This window comes from Equus quagga, chromosome 4 (assembly GCF_021613505.1).
Source record: "Equus quagga isolate Etosha38 chromosome 4, UCLA_HA_Equagga_1.0, whole genome shotgun sequence".
In the NCBI taxonomy this organism is placed as follows: domain Eukaryota; kingdom Metazoa; phylum Chordata; class Mammalia; order Perissodactyla; family Equidae; genus Equus; species Equus quagga.
The window spans coordinates 3220607-3241177 of NC_060270.1; the positions used below are offsets into that span (position 1 = coordinate 3220607).

General features: G+C 38.2%; 1 protein-coding gene and 1 pseudogene across 1 annotated transcript; both read left to right on the plus strand.

Moving 5' to 3' along the window:
* Positions 1 to 7396: 7396 nt before the first annotated feature.
* On the plus strand, positions 7397 to 8326 carry LOC124238454 (olfactory receptor 5H2-like). Its single transcript, XM_046659425.1, has one exon. The coding sequence runs from the start codon at positions 7397 to 7399 to the stop codon at positions 8324 to 8326; it is 930 nt and encodes a 309-aa protein (XP_046515381.1).
* Positions 8327 to 17021: 8695 nt separating this feature from the next.
* LOC124238634 (olfactory receptor 5H2-like) lies at positions 17022 to 17938 on the plus strand (annotated as a pseudogene).
* The last annotated feature ends 2633 nt before the right edge of the window (positions 17939 to 20571 follow it).

Below are 20571 nucleotides of genomic sequence, written 5' to 3' on the forward strand. Positions count from 1 at the left end.
TTTTATGTACACATTGAACATTCACCAAAATAAACCCTATTCTGGTTGATATTTGAAATAATTGAATTAATACAAAATATAACCCATAACAGACTTAAACTAAAAATCAATGCGAAAAGCATGTGCAAAATCTCTACATATTTGGCAATTAAAAACCATCCTTCTAAACACTCATGGATCAAAGAGATAGTCACAGAGGAGAAAAGAATATATTTTAAATTCAATGAATTGAATTTAAATGAAAATAAAAACACAGATATTTAAATGTGTGGGGTACAGCTAAAATAGTGTTTAAAGATAAATTTATAGCATCAAATGCTTATATTAGAAAAGAAGAAAGAGTTAAATCAATGTTCTAAGTTTCCACATTGAGATGCTACAAAAGAAGAGCAAATTAAACTCAAAGCAAGCAGAAAGAAATATATAAATATAAGAGCAGAAATCGATTAATTTGAGGGAAGAATAATAGAGAAAAATCAATGAAATGAAAACCTCGTTCTTTGAAATAAAAAACTGGTTATCTGAAAAGATCAATAAAATTGACAAACTTCTAGCCAAACTGACCAAGAAAGAAAAAGAAAAGACTTAAACTGTTAAATGACAGAAAATGCAAATATCAGGAGAGAAAGAAGGCACATCATTACAGATGCTGCATGCTTAAAAGACAACAAAGAAATATTTTGAACAAGTTAATGTCCAAAAATTTGTCAACCTAGATGAAATGAACAAATTCCCTGAAAAGAACACAAACTACCAAAGCTTATTTAGGAAGTAGATAACCTGAATACTTGTGTGCTTTTTTAAAATTCAGATTTTTAGTCAAAGATCTTCAAACAAAGAAAAGTCCAAGTCCATATATTTTATACAAAACAGATAAGCCTAAGTAGCTGAATCATCTTCCAGGAGTTTTTGGTAGGAGTACCTGAATTTTCTTTCAGACATTCTAGAGACAGATCTAAGTGCAGGGAAAAGAAAGCAAAGTAAAATATATTGTTTTCTGAGCTGTCAAAGTAAGACAGGAAATTGTGGCCTGGTCAAGAGGTCCTGCACATGCAATCTGAATCTTGACTCTGGTGCTAGAAGAGATGGAGCCAGAGGAGAACATGTTACCCATGGTGCACAAGGCTGGCCCGGGCTGGCCAGACCAAAGCCTGGTGGCCAGCTAGAAGAAGAAAAAGTGAAGTGGGGGTGGCCATGTCTGGAAGGAAGTCCATGCATGAGCTTACTTCTCTGGTCAGAAAGAAGAGAGAGATGACAGCCTGGTTCAAGGGAGCGTGCCTGGGGAGCTACTTAGCATTTCTGGTAAAAGAAGAGAAAAGCAATGGTAAGTAAGAGCCACAGGCTGACCTTAGGATGCCCCCAAAACCAACCCATATGGTCCCACCAGAATCTTGTCTTTTCATACATCATATTAATGTCTCCTTAAATCAGGAAAAGGAAAAAGGGAAGAGCAGAAAGAATCCAGGTAGGGACTTGAATCCCTTTCTCTTGAGCTATCACTCTCAATACAGGAAGCAGGAAGAGTAGGTTGCAGAAGTGTGTGTACACTGCATAATTTCTTTATTAGCAGACAGATATATGTATGTGTCTATACTATGTACAATAGTCATAATCTTATGAAAACTTAGTGATAAATCTGACAAATCATGGGCAAGACCTATACACAGAACAACACAAAAAGCTTTTCTGAGAGAAATTAAAGGATAATTAAAGGCAAAGATGAATTGGGTTATTCAATATTGAAAAAAAATCAATTCTCCCCAAAGGCATGTATAGATTTAATAAAATCCCAATCAAAATCTCAGCAGGATTTCTTGTAAAAATTGACAAGCTGATTCCAATATTTACATGGAAATGTGAAGGATGTAGAATAGCCAAGATAACTTTGAAAAAGAAGAAGAAAGTTAGAGTTCTAACACTATCTGCTTCCAGGACTTAAGGTAGAACTCCAGTATCAAGACAGTGTAGCATCATTGTCAAGATAGAGCAATATACGAGTGGAACAGAGTAGAGTCCAGAAGTAAACCCATAAGTATATGGACAACTGATTTTGGACAAAGGTGCAGGGGTAATTCAGTGGAGAAAGGATAGTTTACTCAGCAAATGATGCTGGAACAATTGGCTATCTATGTGCAAAAGAAAAATGAGCTCTCATCCAGATAATATACAAAAATTAACTCAAGATGGATCATAGACCTTATGTACAGCCAAGAAATATAATACCAAAAGCACAATCCATAAAAGAATAAAATTGATAACTTCATTAAAATAAGAGAATTGCTGTTCACAAAACATTGCTAAAATGAAATGACAAACCACAGATTTTCAGAAAATATGTATAAATCATATATGCGATAAAAGATATCCAGGAAATATGAAGAACTCTCAAAGCTCAAAAATTAGAAAACAAACAAGCCAATTAAAAAATGAGCAAAAGATTTGAGCAGACACTTCACTGGAGATAGCATACGGATGTCAATAAGGGCAGGAAAAGATGCTAACCATCATTAGTTATTAGAGAAATACAAATGGAGACCACAGTGAGATACCCCAACCCACCTATTGAAATAACTAAAATTGCAAGGACAATCCATACCGGAAGGAGCAATGCAGACCTCTGTGCTCACAGAGAGGCAACCCAGCGAGTTAGGAGATGATCTCACAAGATTGAAGGGGGCAGTAAATTTAAGTCAAGTTCGGGTCATGTCGAAGCTACCTGTGCCCATCACACTGCTCACCCCACCCTTCTGCAGAGTTCCCAGTGAATGCTGTTTTGTCTATGTTATTTTTGCACCACTTCTTTCTCTTTCATTAGCAAAATTTTAAGGAAGCAGGAAAATAGATGAATGAGTATTAAAAAATATATCCTTTTTTCCCCAGTGTAGCCACTGGAGGTTAATTTATTTTTTACTTTTTAGATAACAAATTAAAATGTTACAGATGAGTAAATTGTTTTATTTTTCTGAATGAATGCTCTTTGACAACATTCTCTGCTAACGCATGAAAGACAAAGCTGAACACATTACAACGACGTTCAAAATTCCTCAATAAAGTTCCTTTAATTTGGCGTACAGCACACAGGCCCTACCTGGCCTCCAGACCCCCTGTGAGCCCACCCAGGCTGGCCTCCCTGGCCCAATCCGGCTCCTTCTTCTCTCTTGGCATGCCAGCTCCATTGACCATGTTGAGCTTCTCCCGGGATCTAGCTCTCCGATAATCTAGGTCCTCCAATGAAGGAGGCCCTGTGGAAGGCAAATGTCCACAGGCATCACCTTTGGGAATGAAGCCCCTCACCCCACCCAGACCTCTGAAACAGAATCTGCATTTTAACAAGATCTCCAGGAGATCCACAGTCTGTAAAGTTTGGGAAGTTCTGATCCGCGCCTCCTTCCACTGTGGTCCTTTGCCCTTTTTTCCTTTGCTCCTTCCTGACATTTGCCTTGTAAGGTCTCTCATCAGATTTCGGCTTAAACTGGGGAGTTAGATACAGCTCTGGATGTGCGCTCCGGTTTGCATGAGAACAACTGTCTTGGGGTTGGCTCCTGAAGGGAATCTAGAACTCTGGCCTCATCAAGATCATGTATGATTATCTCAGACAAGACCATGCCAATCAAAGCACTCAGAACACCAAAATGTATAGATAAGCTGGAGTTTGCATAACCTTGTCAGAAGTGTTATCTGTGGTGGAAAATAGTGGCATAAAGTGCAATTTCAAGTGTTCAAACTAGCATTGTCTGCAATGAGTTGATGTTTAGGATTTCGGAGTCTCTAATGCCCTGAGGGACAACCTGGACTTCTAACGCATGTCCAAGTCCACAGTGCCCAGAAGAGCAGCTTAGCTTTGTCCTAAAGGGAATCCTTGGGTGTTGCCAGGGGAATTTCAGTTCTTCACTCCTTCCTCTTCTGGCAAAAGCACACAGTTGTATAATTAGTTGACTCTTCTGTTCAAAACAATTAATATAAACAATATCTTACTGAGCTTGGGAAATGAAGCCTCCACAATGAATCAGTGTGCAAAGAACTGCTACCTATGTTATTGTGATTTCCTGTGCTGCTGTATAATTTTCTACTTTAGAAAGCCTAACTCTTTGAAAAGATCTCCACTATTTCTTAACAGGTATTTGTAAGAGATAATGATTTCTATAATATTCATTATTTTTTATAGAAAGTTGAAAATAATGCTGTTCATAATAATTTTGATTTGGTTTACAGGAGGCCCTAGCCAGTTGAAGTGGAAAACAAATAGTGAATAATCTGTATTACTTTATTATTGTGAGGAAAATCTAGATAAACAAAATAGCTCTGAGTGAATTGTACTCTTTAATGATATTTAGTTATCTGGCTAGCACAATTATAACGACTACATAACATACGTTTTGGTAAACTAGAACATTCAACAATTTAATAGTGAATTTAAGGATTCAGGCCATCACGATTCCTACATAAGAAATCTTTCTGAGGATTCTGATGAAAACGTTTATTCCATTTAATTAACGACATTCTCTGACTAACTCTTAAGTTAAATCACTTGGATATTAACCTCCCTACCTCCCACCTACTTCTGACAAAAATTTAACTGAGTATTTTTTATGTACATGTGATTTATAAAATGATATAAATATACATATTATACATATGGAGAAGAGGACAAATGTGGAAAATGTCCCTTGCCTGCTCTTTCCAGCTTTATGACTTAATAAGTATCCACATATTGAATTTGAGAATTTTTGCTTATTTAAGTGATTTGGGATTGCATGGAAGGAAGACCATTCTAAGTAAAAATACGTTTAACGACTACAATTATTGGCATTGGTTATTCATGTTGTCTGAGTTAGGTTCTAGTCTTTGGCTCAGTTCTATGCTGCTAATAAAACTGGTGAAGACTGTGCTCTCAAGTAAAACCAGCAGGATTTCTGGGCAAGACAGTTCTAATGACAGTCACAGAAAGATACGGCAACTTTTAAATATAGAAACAACTTTCAGGCAGTGCCAGTATATTTATGAACAGTACAGACTTTCTAAGGTAAAATTTAAAATGAAAATCTGTTTCATACACAAATCTGTAGGGAAAATAAACATGGAATTTTGACTAAAAGAAAAAGAAAGGACTCCCAATGTTGACACTTTTCATGAAAACCGAGGTGAAGACAAACATTCACCCCGGCCTCTGAGCCTCCCTGTCTTCCCCTCAGGCCTTAGAGAGACTTCCTCTCTCCCTCTGCCTGGCCTTGTCTTCCTGACACTGACCGTCTCTGACTGGTATTCTCTACCTTCTTCTCTTCCTGCCCTTTCACCCACCAAATTTCCCATTCCACTTCTATCCCCTTTCTCTTCGCAGTGCTTTCCTCTCTCTTTTGAAAACTTCATGACATTGTTCTACAGAAGGAAAATTCACATCTGTCTATGGGCAGTGGACAGGTGCAAACTGTTGTCCACATCTTGGAGAACTCTCTTCATTCTCCTACTGCACTGCCACTTCTTTCCCAATCACTTCTCATTATTCTCTGACCTCAACTCTATCACTAAATGGAAATTGCTTTCACTAAACACACTAAGATCTCTTAATTTCCACACTCAGTGAAATTTGGTCACTCCTTATCCTACCAGAGCATTTATTTCACTTTTGGCACTGTACTTCACGTTGTCCTCGAGTGTTTTCCTCTCTGTAAGTCCACAACACTCAGCTTCCCAATCCCTCCTGCTTTTCTGATCACTCTGCTCATATCCTTTTCTGTCTCTTCCTTGTCTCCTTTTGTGTGAGCTAGAGCTCTGGGTTGCAAGAGGAAATTAGTTCATTGAATGCAAATTAAATAGAAATGTTAGGCAAGGAGGAGAAAACCACTGGAGAAATGGGAAGAAACAAAGAAATAAGGCAGCCCTTCAACAGCCAAAATCATGTCCCAACTCTAGCTCAATAAGAGCTGCTGTCGTTGCTGCTGCATTTGGATTGTCACAGCTCACACTGAAGATGCCACTGTTGTGGGTGCAGGATGCGTTTTCCAGGGTCTTGATCTGGTTCCCTTGGTTGACTTTGCAACCAATATTCTCTTTGTCTTCATTTGACCCCTTTTCTTCCTCTCCCCATATTTCAAATCCAGTGTGGGTGGCTTTGAGTGGCTAATCCTAGATTAAGTCCTCTACTCTAGGTGCAAGGGGGATGGGAAAGTCAGCTTCTAGAACTTTTGGCTTCTAGTGTGGATGACAGCTTTTGTCTGACACCAAGACTCATGTGGTAGAAAGAGGATCAGATGTGATCCATCTGATAAATGATGTATATCCATTTTGTCATCTCTTTAGTATAACTTCTTCAAGTTTCTATCCATGCTCTCCTTCTTTTTACCATATGCTCCCTCTCCAAAGGACAGGAATCCATAATTATGCTTTCAGCCATCCTGAATACCCTCACGTCATTATTTCTATTAAGCTCTGGGAGACTCATGCTACTAAGTACATCTCACCTGGATGTTCAGAGGATGCTCTCTCCATATACTGGCCAATGCACCTGAGTTCTCAGTCTCAGTTTTCAGTGATCATCTATCAGTCACCAAATGACTCATCTCCTTAGCTGACCAGCCTTCTCATCTAGTTTCTCACCAAGTCCTAGTGACTCTTCATTCTCATTTTTCTTAACCTATCTCTTTGACATCCTCCCCACTCCCAATGTCATATCACACGTGGACTATGAACTGCACATGCACTTTAATCAACGGGGGCCCATGTAAACAACGCATATTATTAGACCCCATTCTTAACCTACTGGGTCAATTTCTACAGTAATACCTCAGAAGCTGTGTTTTGCACAAAAAATCCCCCAGACCATTCCAATATGTAATCTGGCTTGAGTCCCTGGATAATAATAACAACTTCCTAACAGCATCCCTGATGCTAGGTTCTCCTCCCTGAAGCCTATGTTACACAACCTAATACATAATTTTAAAAATATCTAATGATGCCACTACTTGTCTTAAAAGCTTTCAGTGCTTGCCTACTGATTGAAGAATAAATTTCAAGATTTTTCACATGGCCTTCAATTCATTTTATAATCCAGGCCCTTCTAATATTTTTACTTTTTATGCTGCTTCCATGTCCTAAACACAGATTTCCCTCCTCATTCAATAGTTTCCCCACAAGGATGCTCATGTTTAGCATGTCTTCCTTCTCGTCTCAGTCTGTTCATTCCAGCACCTAGTTTGAATAGAAATAATTGGATTTTTCCAATATAACGATTCCGTGGATAGTTTCCATGTATTAAAGTCACAGCAAATAAAATTAATGGCATTCGGGCTAGTGTAGGGTTTTATTTCAATTGCCCTCACCAAATTTTCTTCTATAAAACCTTGGTGAATATTCTTTTTACTTTGATTACATTTTATTTCAGGGGCAATCTATTAAGGATATGGAAACTAGAAATGCAACATTGCTGACAGAGTTTGTTCTCACAGGACTTTCATATCAACTGGAGTGGCAAATCCCCCTGTTTCTGGTGTTCTTGGTGATATATCTCATCACTATTGTGGGCAACCTTGGACTAATTGCACTCATCTGCAATGACCCTCACCTTCACATCCCCATGTACTTGTTCCTTGGGAGTTTAGCCTTCATGGATGCTTGGCTATCATCCACAGTGACCCCCAAGATGCTGGTCAACTTCTTTGCCACAAATCAGATGATCTCTCTCTCTGAATGCACGTTACAATTTTTTTCCTTTGCATTCAGTGCAACCACAGAATGTTTTCTTTTGGCAGCAATGGCGTATGATCGCTATGTGGCCATATGCAAACCTTTACTTTATCCGGTGATTATGACCAATAGACTATGCATCCGACTGTTAGTCGCATTATTTCTGTGTGGCCTTATTCATTCCGCATTTCATGTACTTTTTTTACTCAGATTAACCTTCTGTAATTCTAACATAATACATCACTTTTACTGTGACATCATGCCATTGTTTAAGATTTCCTGTACTGACCCTTCTATTAATGTTCTGATGGCTTTTATTTCCTCTGGGTCCATACAGGTGTTCACCATTATGACAGTTCTTGTCTCTTATACACTTGTTCTCTTCACAATCTTAAAAAGGAAGTCTGTACAAGGCATCAGGAAAGCCTTCTCCACCTGTGGAGCCCATCTCTTATCTGTCTCTTTATACTATGGCCCTCTTCTCTTCATGTATGTGCGCCCTGGATCTGCACAAGCAGATGACCAAGATATGATGGACTCTCTATTTTACACTGTCATCATTCCTTTGTTAAATCCAATTATCTACAGCCTGAGAAATAAGAAAGTCATAGATTCAGTAGCAAAACTGTTAAAGAGAAGTGTTTAGATTTCACACTAATATCTGTTCTCTTTCTACTAAAACTGTCACACAATTGTGTAGATGAGATGTGGCTTTGGTTAGTGTGCAAAGTTTTTTGTAATTGTGATTGTCTTGCTGTTTTATTGACTTAAAGTGGGAGTACCTAATAAACTCTTTAATATATGTGTGTATGTTATTCAAAACAGAGAGAGAATTTTAATCAGATGGTCATGTCATACTAAAATAATTAAACAGGAAAGCAAATATAATATTTTATATGATTGTACGTTTTCAACGTGGCTTCATAAGTGCATTAAGTACTAAAATAGTGGAGTTCCTCTGAACAGGACTCGATTATAATGTCTTTGATTATAATACAGCTGGGCAGCCTGGAGGCTCATATCACACTGAACTCCACAGTGGAGGCAGGTTTGTGTTTGGGTGAACAGAGGCAAATCCCAGTAATTCTGCTAGCCACCAAAGGCCTTTCATTCCACTTTATTTGGGACATGGTGAATGTCACTTCTTGTGGGGTTCAACTCTCATGTCACACAGAGAAATAAACAGAATGGGAAAGCAATGAGGAAAACATGAGAAATGAGTTAAGACAGTGAAGACAGCGCCAGACTGTAAGAGGCAGCTCTTCACCGAGGTGATTCCATGAGGAGCCAGAAGTGAGTTGCCTCTCAGTGTCTATGATGCCTTCCAAGGCCCTTTGTAGCTCTACTTGTATGTTGTTGGGTAATCTTAAAGGTTTCACTAATTCAGAAAGTTGAAAGACAAGATTGGAGACCTAAGTTGAGATGGGCACAGTGAAGAAGAGAGAAGCAGCAGAATAGGAAGGAAAAGGTCTCAATCTGACTAGAATTAAAAAAAAAATGAAGCTGGTAATATAAAGAAATGAGTAATATGTAAATGTTATTGGACTATGTTGTTGACAAGGAGGAGCTTTAAATGCATGTTACCAAAATTCACATATTGTTAGGGTGATATGATGTCACAGGGTTCAGTGGGGTCTGGGGAAGACACGAAAATGAGCAGGAGTTTGGATGTTTTGTGCCCTAAAAGTCCTTCAAAAGTAGCTTTCCTCACATTCCATGCTATTGAAATATAACAGGTGATCCATCTTCAGGTCCATGTCTGTCCTTCCTCTCTCAGCCCTGCTTCTATACACATTCCTACTGGTACCACTGAGGCCTTTATCCTGAAAACTACCTGCCTCTGTTTTGTAAAACTCTAGTTACTTATCTCGTTCACCCTGCTGATATTCTCTTACTTTCTAAACATAGCTGCTAGATTAGTCTTTGTAAACAAACTCTCCTTATATCATATCCCTCTTTGATAACTTTCAATGGATTATCATAGCTACCAAATTATACACATATATGGTAAACATACCTAGAACGTCATATATAGATACAGGGACACAAATATACAGTGATGCATCATTTAACGTGAGGATGTGTTCTGAGAAATGAATTGTTAGGCAATTTCATCATTGTGTGAACGTCATGGAGTGCGCTTACGCAACCTGGATGGTATAGCCTACTACACATCTAGACTAGATAGTACTAAGATTATGGGACTACCATTGTGCATGCAGTCTGTCGACCAAGACGTCATTAATTGGGCCATGACTGTTCCTATATATACAGATTAGATGGTATCTAAATGCATTTATTTATTTATTTCTACTTCAAGTTGCATTTGTTCACTGGCACTATTTGCGGTTCTTTCAAATAAAACATTGTTTAACTCTGAGTCTTTTCCTCCACAATTCTCCTCATGGACTCTGTTATACCCAAATTGAGTACTGAAAGCCTTTAGAGAAATCTTACTCTCTCAGTTTCAAGCTTTTGCATTCAAGAATCTCCACAGAGATTCCTCCCCACTCATCCGCCCTGTTCATGTAAAATTGAAACTGCATCACATCTTCAAGCTCTCTCCCAAACGTTACAATTTTTGTGATGCATTTCCAGATCACTTCTAACAAGACAGGAATGCTCACTCATTTTGAACTTTTAGCAGTTTATTTATTCCCCTTAGGCCACACTTGGCCTCTGTAATTCTTATTTTTGGCCTACGAGCTCTTTTAGGTTATAATTTAGAAGTTTATCTTTTGGAGTAGGTCACCCAGTGGCTTACACACACGAGGTCCTAAATAAGTATTCGTGAAATATTTGTAAAACTAAATTAATCTGACAGCACAAAGACATAGAATGCAGTAAGAGGGCATCACTCATTTTCAGTCTTGTAATAAGCTGGGAGATTTCTGGGCCTGGGATGAATGCTGCACACCAACTCACCTTCTTAAGTTTCTTTCATGACAATCACAAACATCATACACCTGAAGTGGATTATTCTTGATCTTCTTATCACTAGGATTGGCTGCTGGGATAGAGTATGACAAAATATCAGGGAGAAGCCCCTTCATTAGAAGTTTGTTTTAAAAATACCAAACATATAGGTATTCAAAACAAATATCATGACCCTATCTTCCTTAAGATCTGGTTCACAAGATGAGCCCAGGTCATCTGCCTTCTTTTTGCTCCTCTGAGGGATCCCTGAAGGCACAGAAAAGGGATGGATTGGTCATATTTCAGTTGCTTTTCCCCTTTCTCCCTACAGAATCATTGTTTTTGCATATGTCCATTGTTCACTGATTGTCATTTCGGTATAACATTTCCATTGTTGGTTTCCTGTCTGTCAATTATTAATATTTTTGCTTCTTCATACATTGCTATGATCCAAAGACTAACTGAAAACATAAGCATCTGGTGTGTATATCTTCCACCATCACAAAGGCCTGTTTTTGAATGGATTTTTTTTTAGCTGTCAGACTTGCATGCATTGATTCTCTTTCCCTTTTCTAAGGGGGCCACAGTTTCGGTATGTATTTCTGCACCATCCAGCCCCAACTCTTAGCAGCACTGAATCCTAGAGATCTGCTCAGGGAAGAATATATGACTTATTTGGGGCCAGTGAGACAAAAGAGGTGATTTTCTGGAAGTTTCTGGGACATATGATTCCTTTATTTTAAAAGAGATGCATCAAAAGGGTAGTGCTTCTCCCTCTGAGTGTCATGGGGTGTGGATATGAAATCTGCCACAGTCTACGTCCATTCTGCCATCCAGAGAGAACCCAGCCTGGAGATGAAATCAGCACACAGAGATGAGCACAGCTGAGGGATCACAGAGGAACAGACCCAGATAAACCATGCTTTCTGGTTGTGTAATCCACCAGATCAAAACAATCTTTTCCATTGTTTGGAAAAGATGCCTTATTTGCAAGTAAGTAACATTAACTAATACATTCATGTCTCTTACCCTATCTCTCATTTTATACTCTATTTTAAATTAATCCACAGACATTCTTTCACCTTACAAATACTCTTCAGTTGTATCCATTTAACTATTCAGTACATCTATTGCCTTTTAATTTCATTACTATATTTTAATTTTCTGTAACCTCACTAAAAAAGTGAGGGGCAGAAAGGGTTCATAATTTGTTCACAGAAATACTAGAGTGGAGCTCAGGGACCAAACCCAGACCCTCTGGCTCCAGAACCATGTTCACAACCTCTAAGTCATACGATACATAGTACAAAGAACTAAAAATAGCCTGAGAGGGACACTTTCAAGAAGCCAAGCTGTCAAGTGGGCAGAGAAACGCTAAGTGGAAAAATAAGGAAGATAATGGGTAACATGAATTCCTTGTTCCAAGACTTCTATATTTATTTTCATTACATGTGTAATTTCAAGGTGCCTTTTTAAACTTTCTTGAAAGACATACTTTTCTTCTGCACATACTGAACAACATTCTGTTACCATTATGAACACTTACCAACCCTTAATGATATAACAACGTGGAAAATTCTTGACATGTTCTTTGTCAGTTAAATTAGCTTTTATAAACATCTAATTAATTCCTAGATCAAATCAAGGAAAGCATTACATTTCAAGTAAGAGCCAAAGAATGGTAAAAAGGAAATTTGCAAATACTTGGAAAATATTTTTTGTGTATGAGAATACTAAGAAACTTTCATAAAGCTTTTAAAAATAAGAATCTTATTTCTATTGGGTTATGGAGAAACCATGTTGTTTTTTAAATGTGTTTTTAAATACTCAGAACACGTTCTGTTTAATTATCTTATCCTGGTGAACTGAGACTTCTGTAATCAGAGCTTGAAGAAGAAATGGTGTCTATCTATCTATGCCTCTGGGTTTCATCGGATTGATCAGAGTGCCAGGACATGTGAACGCATGGCAAACACCAGTGAGAGGGAGCCACAACTGGAAAGTAATGTCGTTATCTTCTGAGTGAATGTTCCTTGTCAGCTTCTCTGTTAATGCTTAAAGGTATATCAGAACACATTACCACCATGTTCAACACCCCTCAGCAGCTTCCCTTTAGTTTGGGGTAAAGAACAAAGGCCCTGACCTGGCCTCCCTACCCCACGTGATCCCACCCAGGCTGGCCTCCTTGGCACCGTCTGGCTCCTCCTGCTTCTCTCTTGACATGCCAGCTCCATTGACCATGTTGAGCTTCTCCAGTGATCTAGCTCTCCGATAATCTAGGTCCTCCAATGAAGCCCCTGTGGATGGCACATGTCTGCAGGCATCACCTTCTTACAAATAAAGACCCTGGGGACTCACCCAGACCTCTGACACAGAATCTGCATTTTAACAAGATCCCCAGCAGATCCACCGGCATTAAAGTTTGGGAACCTCTGATCTAAGCCTCCTCCCACCGTGCTCCTTTGCTCTCTTTTTCCTTTGCTTCTCACCTGACTTTTGCCCAGTAAGATTTCTCATCAGATTGCAGCATAAAGTGGGGAGTTAGGTCGAGTTCTGAATATGAACTGCAGGTTGCCTGAGGAGGAAAACACTCTTGGAGTTGGCTCCTGAAAGGAATCTAGAACTCTGGCCTCATTAAAATCATGGATGATAGGCTCACACAAGACCATACTAATCAAAGCACTCAGTGCATCAAAATTTATAGATAAACTGGAGTTTACATAAAGATGCCAGCAGTGTCATCTATGGTGGAAAATAGTGGCATAAAGTGCAATTTCAAGTGTTAAAACTACCACTGTCTACAATGAGTTGATGTTTATGATTTCAGAGCCTGTGATGCCCTGTGGGACAACCTGGACTTCTTACACATGTCCAAGTCCACAATGCCCAGAGGAGCAGCTTAGCTTTGTCCTAAAGGGGATCCTTGGGTGCTGTCAGGGGAATTTTAGTTCTTCACTCCTTCCTCTTCTGGCAAAAGCACACAGTTGTACAATTTGTTGAGTCATATTCACAGCAAATTAATATAAACCACATTTTTCTAAGTTTGGGAATGAAGCCTCCAAAATGAATCAGTGTGCAAAGAACTGCTACCTATGTCATTGTCATTTCTGTGCCATTGTATGTTTTTCTACTTTAGAAAGCCTGAAACTGAAAAGATCTTCATAATTTCTTATCAGATATTGGTGAGAGAGTGATTTCCATAATATTCATTATTTTTAAAGGAAAGTTAAAAATACCGTTAAAATTTTAACAATTTCGATTTGGTTTACCAGATACCAAAATAGGCAGTTGAAAATGGAAACGAAAATTCAATAATCTGTATTATTTTACTACTGTGGGGAAAATCTAGATAAGCAAAATACCCCAAGACTGAATTGTACTCCTAATGGTGTATAGTTATCTGGTTAGCATGGTTATAATGACTCCATACGTTTTGGTGAGGTAGAAGGTTAAATAATTTAAAAGTGGGTTTAAGGATTCAAGTCATAATGCTGCATATATAAGAAATCTTTCTGAGTATTCTGTTCAAGATATTTATTCAATTTAATTAACCACATTCCCTGATTAAGCTTTTAAGTTAAAACACCTAAATATTAATCCCTCTACCTTTCACTCACTTCTGACAATAATTTCATTATTTTAAATATATGTAATATTTGATATAAATGTGTATATTATACATATAGAGAGGAGGAAAAATTCAGAAAATGTCCCTCTACTGCTCTTTCCAGCTTTAGGATTTAAGTGCCCACACATTGAATTTGAGAAGTTTTGATTATTTAGTGATTTGGGATTACACAGAAGGAAGCCCATCCCAAATAAAACACATGTAACAACTCCAATTATTGATGTTGGTTATTTATATTGACTGAGTTAGGTTCCAATCTTTGGCTCAATTTTATTCTGCTAATAAAACTGGTGGAGAAGAAAGTGCTCTCCAGTAAAACCAACAGGATGTCTAGGGAAAGTCACTTCTAATGACAATAATAGCAAAGATAAAGCAACTTTTAAATATTGAAACAACTTGCAGACAGTGTTAGTATACTGATGAACAGTACAAGGTTTCCAAGGTAAAATTTAAAATGAAAATCTCTTTCACACACAAATGCCATAGGAAAACAAACCTAGAATTTTGACAAAGAAAAACAAAGGATTTCCAGTGTTGACAACTTTTAATGAAAACTAGGAGTAAGACAAACATTCCTCCACCCTCTGAGCCTCCCTTCTTCCCCTCAGTCTCTCAGTGACTTCCTCTCTCCCTCTCCTTTGTCTTTCCTACGCTGACCATGTCTGCCTCTGTTATTTTCTACCTTCTTCTCTTCCTGCCTCTTGTTTTCTTCCTACCCACCAATTTCCCATTCCACTTCTTTCCCCTCTATCCTCCCAATGCCTTCTTCTCTCCATGTGAAAACATTCACGACGTTGTTCTACAGGAGGAAAATTCAGATCTGTCCATGGGCAGTGGACAGCTGCCAACTGTCGTCCACATTTTGGAGAACTCTATTCATTCTCCTCACTGAGCTGCCACTTGTTTCCCATTCACTTCTCATTATTCTCTGAGTTCAACTCTATAACAAAAGGGAAACTGTTCTCACTAAAGACACTAAGAATCTCAATTTCCCACACTCACTGATCTCTGTTCACTCTTTGTTCTACCTGAGCATTTGTTTTGGAAATTGGTTCTGTACTCAATTATGTCCTTGAGCATCTTTTCTCTCTCCAAGTCCACAGCACTCAGGTGTTCAGTCTCCCTATTGTTTCTCTGCTGAGTATCCTTTTCTGTCTAACCCTTACCACTCTTAGGTTGTACTTGGTTGCAATAGGAAATCAGTTAGTTGAATGGAAATTGATTCTAAGATAGAAATTCTGGGGAGACAGGAGGAATCAGCTGAGAAATGAGGGGGAACTGTAGGAAGCAATAGAGACAGTCAATAGCCCAAATTAAATCCCTACACTAGCTCAATAGGAGCTGCTGTCACTGCTACTGAACTGTGGATGGCACAGCTCATACTGTTAATGCTGTTGATGCAGATGCAGCATGCATTTGCCGGGGTGTTGATATTGCCACCTTGGCTGACTTTTCAACAAAATTCTCTTTTCTCCCTGTCCCTTTGTCTCCTTCTCTCCATATTCCAAATCCCATGTAGGTGAGTTTGACGGTTAAACTTAGGTCAAGTCCCTCATCTAAGTGAAGGGGGATGGGCAGGTGAGTTTTTGGTTCTTTGACTTCTAGAGTGAGTGGTGGCCTTTACCTGACACCAACACTCATCTGGTAGAAAAGAGGATCAGTTTTTAGCCATCTGAAAATGACATGTATCCATCTTTAATATATAACCTCTTTAATATAACTTCCTCAAGTTTCTTACCATGCTCTTCTCTTTACTTTATGCACACTATCCAATGGACAGGTCATCCATAATTATACCTTCAGCTACCCCAGTGACTCTAAAGTTATTGTTGCAATTAAGCTGTAGTAATCTTGTACTACTAAGCTATCTCATCCGGATGTTAAGAAGATGCTATCTCCATAAACTGACCAATACATCTGAGTTCTCAAATTCAATTTTTGGTGAACATCTATCAGTCACCAAGGGTCTCCTCTCTCATTCACTGACCATCTCCTTCACATCTAACATGTAGCTAATTCCCATTGACTCTACATTCTGATTTATTGTGATCTACCTCATTGTCCTCCCCACCACTCCTCATCATAACACACATGGACTAAGAATTTCAGATGCATTTGAACGAAGGGAGAGCAACTTTGAAATGCAGATTATTAGACTTAATTCTTGCCCCACTGAATCAATTTCTACAGTAATAGCTCACCATCTATATTTTGTACAAAAAGTTCCCCCGACAATTCTGCTGTGTAATCTGATTTAGGAATGACTGGACAAGAGTAACAGCTTCCTAATTAGTATCCCTGACTTTAGTTTCTCTTCCCTGCAGAGGATTTTCTACACTATAAAATATATAATTTAAAGACTATATTACCATGCCACTTCCTAACTTAAAAGTTTTCAGTGCTTGTCTATTGCTTGAGGAATAAAGTTCAAGTTCCTTCACTTGACATTCAATTCATTTCATAATAATTCAGACTTCCTTCCCCCAGACACTCATCCAGATCCCAGACACAGAATTTCCCTAACACACTCTGGCATCCCCATAAATTTAGCTCATGTTTAGAGTGTCTTTCCTTTTTTATAAATCTAATTCTTGCACATTTTTTAATTGAAATAATTGCATCTTCCATTATATGAATTCCCCAAATTAGTTTCCATGCAATATAGTAGTAGTAAATATAATTAAGGGCATTCTGATTAGTGTATGGTTTTATTTCAACTACTTTCCTACAATGATCTTTTTATAAAATCTTAGTGAATGTTCTTTTTACATTTACTGCATTTCATTTCAGTAACTATATGGACACTAAAAATGCAACATTGCTTTCAAGTTCGTTCTGACAGGACTTGCATGTGAACAGGAGTGGCAAATCCCCATTTCTGATGTTCTTGGTGATGTACCTCAGCACCATTGTGAGAGACTTTGGACTAATTGCACTCATCTGCAATGGCCCTTCCCTTCACATCCCCATGTACTTACTCCTTGGGGGTTTAGCCTTCATGGATGGTTGGATATCATCCAAAGTGACCCCCAAAATATTGGTCAACTTCCTAGCCAAAGTTAAGATATGCCTCTCTGAATGCATGACAGAATATTTTTTCTTTGCAGTCAGTGCAACTACAGAATGTGTTCTTTTGGCAGCTATGGCGTATGATTGCTATGTGGCCAGATGCAAACCTTTACCTATCCAGCGATTATGACCTGTAGACTATGCATCTGACAGTTTGTGTCTTCATTTGTAGGTAGCCTTACTCATTCTGCATTTCATATACTTTTTAAATTCAGTTTAACCTTATGTAGTTCTAACATAATACAGAACTTTTACTGTGCATCATGCCATTATTTCCTATATTGACCCTTCAATTAATGTTCTGATGGTTTTCATTTTCTCTGGGTCAATACAGGTGTTCACTATTCTGTCTGTTATTGTCTCTTATACCCTTGTTCTCATTACAGTATTAAAAAGGAAGTCTGTACAAGGCATCAGGCAAGGCTTCTCCACCTGTGTAGCCCATGTCTTTTTTCTGTCTCTTTATACTATGGCTCTCTTCTCTTCATGTATGTGCGCCCTGGATCTGCACAGGGAGATGATAAAGATATGATGGACTCTCTATTTTACAAGGTCATCATTCATCTGTTAAGTCCAATTATATACAGCCTGAGAAATAAGAAAGTCATAGATTCACTGGCAAAAATGTTAAAGAGAAATGTTTAGATCTCACACTAATATCTATTCTCTTTTTATTAAAACAGTCACCCAATTGTGCAGGTTAGAGACGGCTCTGTTTGGTTAGCGTACAAAGTTTTTGCAATTGCAATTGCTCTAGTGTTTTAACAACTTAAGGTATTAGTACTAACATGCTCCTTAAAATATTTGTATATGTTGTTCAAAAAATACAAAGAATTTTAAACAAGTGCTCATGTCATTCTAGAATAATTGAAGCAGAAAACAAATGAAAATATGCTAGTATATTCTTCAATGTAGCTTTACAAAATTGTTATGCTCTGAAATAGTGCTGCACCTCTGAAAAGTACTTGAGTATGATGTCTTTAATAATAGGACAGCTTGGCTGCCTGGAGACTCATATCACATTTAACTCCACAGTGGAGGCAGGTTTGTGTTTGAATGAACAGAAGCAAATCCAGGAATTCTGCTAGCCACCAAATGTCTTTCATTCCACTTTATTTGGGACATGGTAAATATCACTTCTTGTGGGGATTCAACTCTCATCTCACACAGAAACATAAATTGAATGGGAAAGAAATGAGGAAAACATGAGAAATGAGTTATGAAAGAGAAGGTTGGGACAAATTATAAGAGGTATCATTTAGCCCAGTGTGCATCCATGAGTAATGAGAAGAGAGAGTTGTCTCTCACTGTCTATGATGCCTTGAAAGGCACTTTCCAGTGATGTGTGCTTGTTGTAGGATAATCTCAAATGTTTCACTAATTCAGAAAGCTAAGAGATGAGATTGAAGAATTTATTTGGCTTAGAGAGGAAAAGAAAAGTAACAGAATAGGAAGGAAATGGTCAATCTTCCAAGAACCTAAAAAACGAATGAAGCTTGAGATGACTCAGTAATGTACAAATTTTGGTGGAAATGTGTGGTTGACATGAGGGCTTCAAATGTATATTACCAAAGTTCAAAGAATGTTAAGGTGGTATGATGTCATAGTGCCCAGTGGTTGTCTCAGGAAGCATGAAAACGAGCAAGAGTTTGGACATTTTTGCCCTTAAAGTCCTTAAATGTTATCTTTCATCTCACTCCACACTCTAAGTATAAACAGTGACTCATCTTCAGGTCTTCCCTTGCTCTTCCTCTTTCTACATTGAAATTCCATACATTTTCTTATGGATACCACGGAGGTCCTCACCCTCAAAACTAACAGCCGCGGTGATTTGTAAAACACTACTTACTTAGCCCTATACCCTGTTGGTACTGTTACTTCCTAGACATAGCTGCCAGGTTATTCTTCATAACCAGAACTCAGATTAAATCATAGCCCTTTTCAATAACTTTTAATGGATTGTCATTTCTTCTAGATGATGTGCAAATATGGTGTATGGATCTGATCTGCATACATGCACACACGTTTATTTGTTCATGTGTATGTCTGGATTGTATGATACATATATTTACATCTAGATCTCTATCTATGCATCCATACATCTCTTTATCTCTATCTCTATTCCTGTCTCTATCTCCTTCACCTTGATTTGCCCATCCTGGCATTATTTGAGGTCTTTTCCAGTAAAACCTTGGTTTAACTCTGAAGTCTCTTCCTCCACAATTCTCCTAATGGACCCTGTGTTACACACAAAATGAGTTGCAGAAAGCTTTCTGGACACCATTTACTCTCTCAGGTACATGGTTTTGCTAATACAGATCCCTCCACAGGGAAAGGAAACACTGAAACAGTGTCTTTTCTTCAAGGTTTGTCTCAAATGTTGCAGCTTCTATGATGCATTTCCATCATATGAAGGGGACAGTTAGGCTCAATTGAAACATTGAGCTCACTCGTTTGAAACATTTAGCAGCTTATTCATCTTTGGGCACACTTGGCCTTGTCAAATACTCATTTTGGGGCTACAAGTATTTTTACAATTATAAATTGGTTGTCCTAGTTCCTTTCTATCTGTTGCGGTGATTAGCACAATGGCCTACACATGAGGTCCTAAGTATTTGAGAAATATTAGTAAAGTTGAACTGAATCTGACAGCACAAATACATAGAATGCAGTAACAGTTCATCACTATTAGTCAATCTTGTAAAGAGCCCGGGAGATTACTGGGTCTGGGGAGGCTGCTCCGTGCCAGCTCACCTTCTCAAGTCTCTTTCTTACAATGACAAGTATCACACACCTAAAGTGAATTATTCTTGTTCTTATCACTAAGGTTGGCTCCTAGGATACAGTATGGCAAAATATCAGGGAGAAGCTATTTAATTAGATGTTTGGTTTAAATGTTTGTTTGGTTTAAAAGATACTTTGTTTAAAAGAGACACGCATTCAAAAAACATAATTATTCTATAATCTGAAGGTCCGCTTCACAAGTTAGACCAGGTCATCTGCTCTCTTTTTGTTCCCCTGAGGAATACACTCCTCCCCCGAAAGCCTAGGACAGGGAGAAATAGATCATAGTCCAGCGGCTTTTATGTTTTTTTCCCATAAAATCTGTGTTATTGTATATGTCTGTAGTTTTATCTGTTCATGTTGCTGTGTAATATTCTCAGCATATTGATGGTTTCGTCAATCATCTTGATTTCGATTTGTTCATTCATTATTATGACCCAAAGTCTAGATAGATAGTAAAAACAAACAGTATCTTCTGCCATCATAATGGCTTG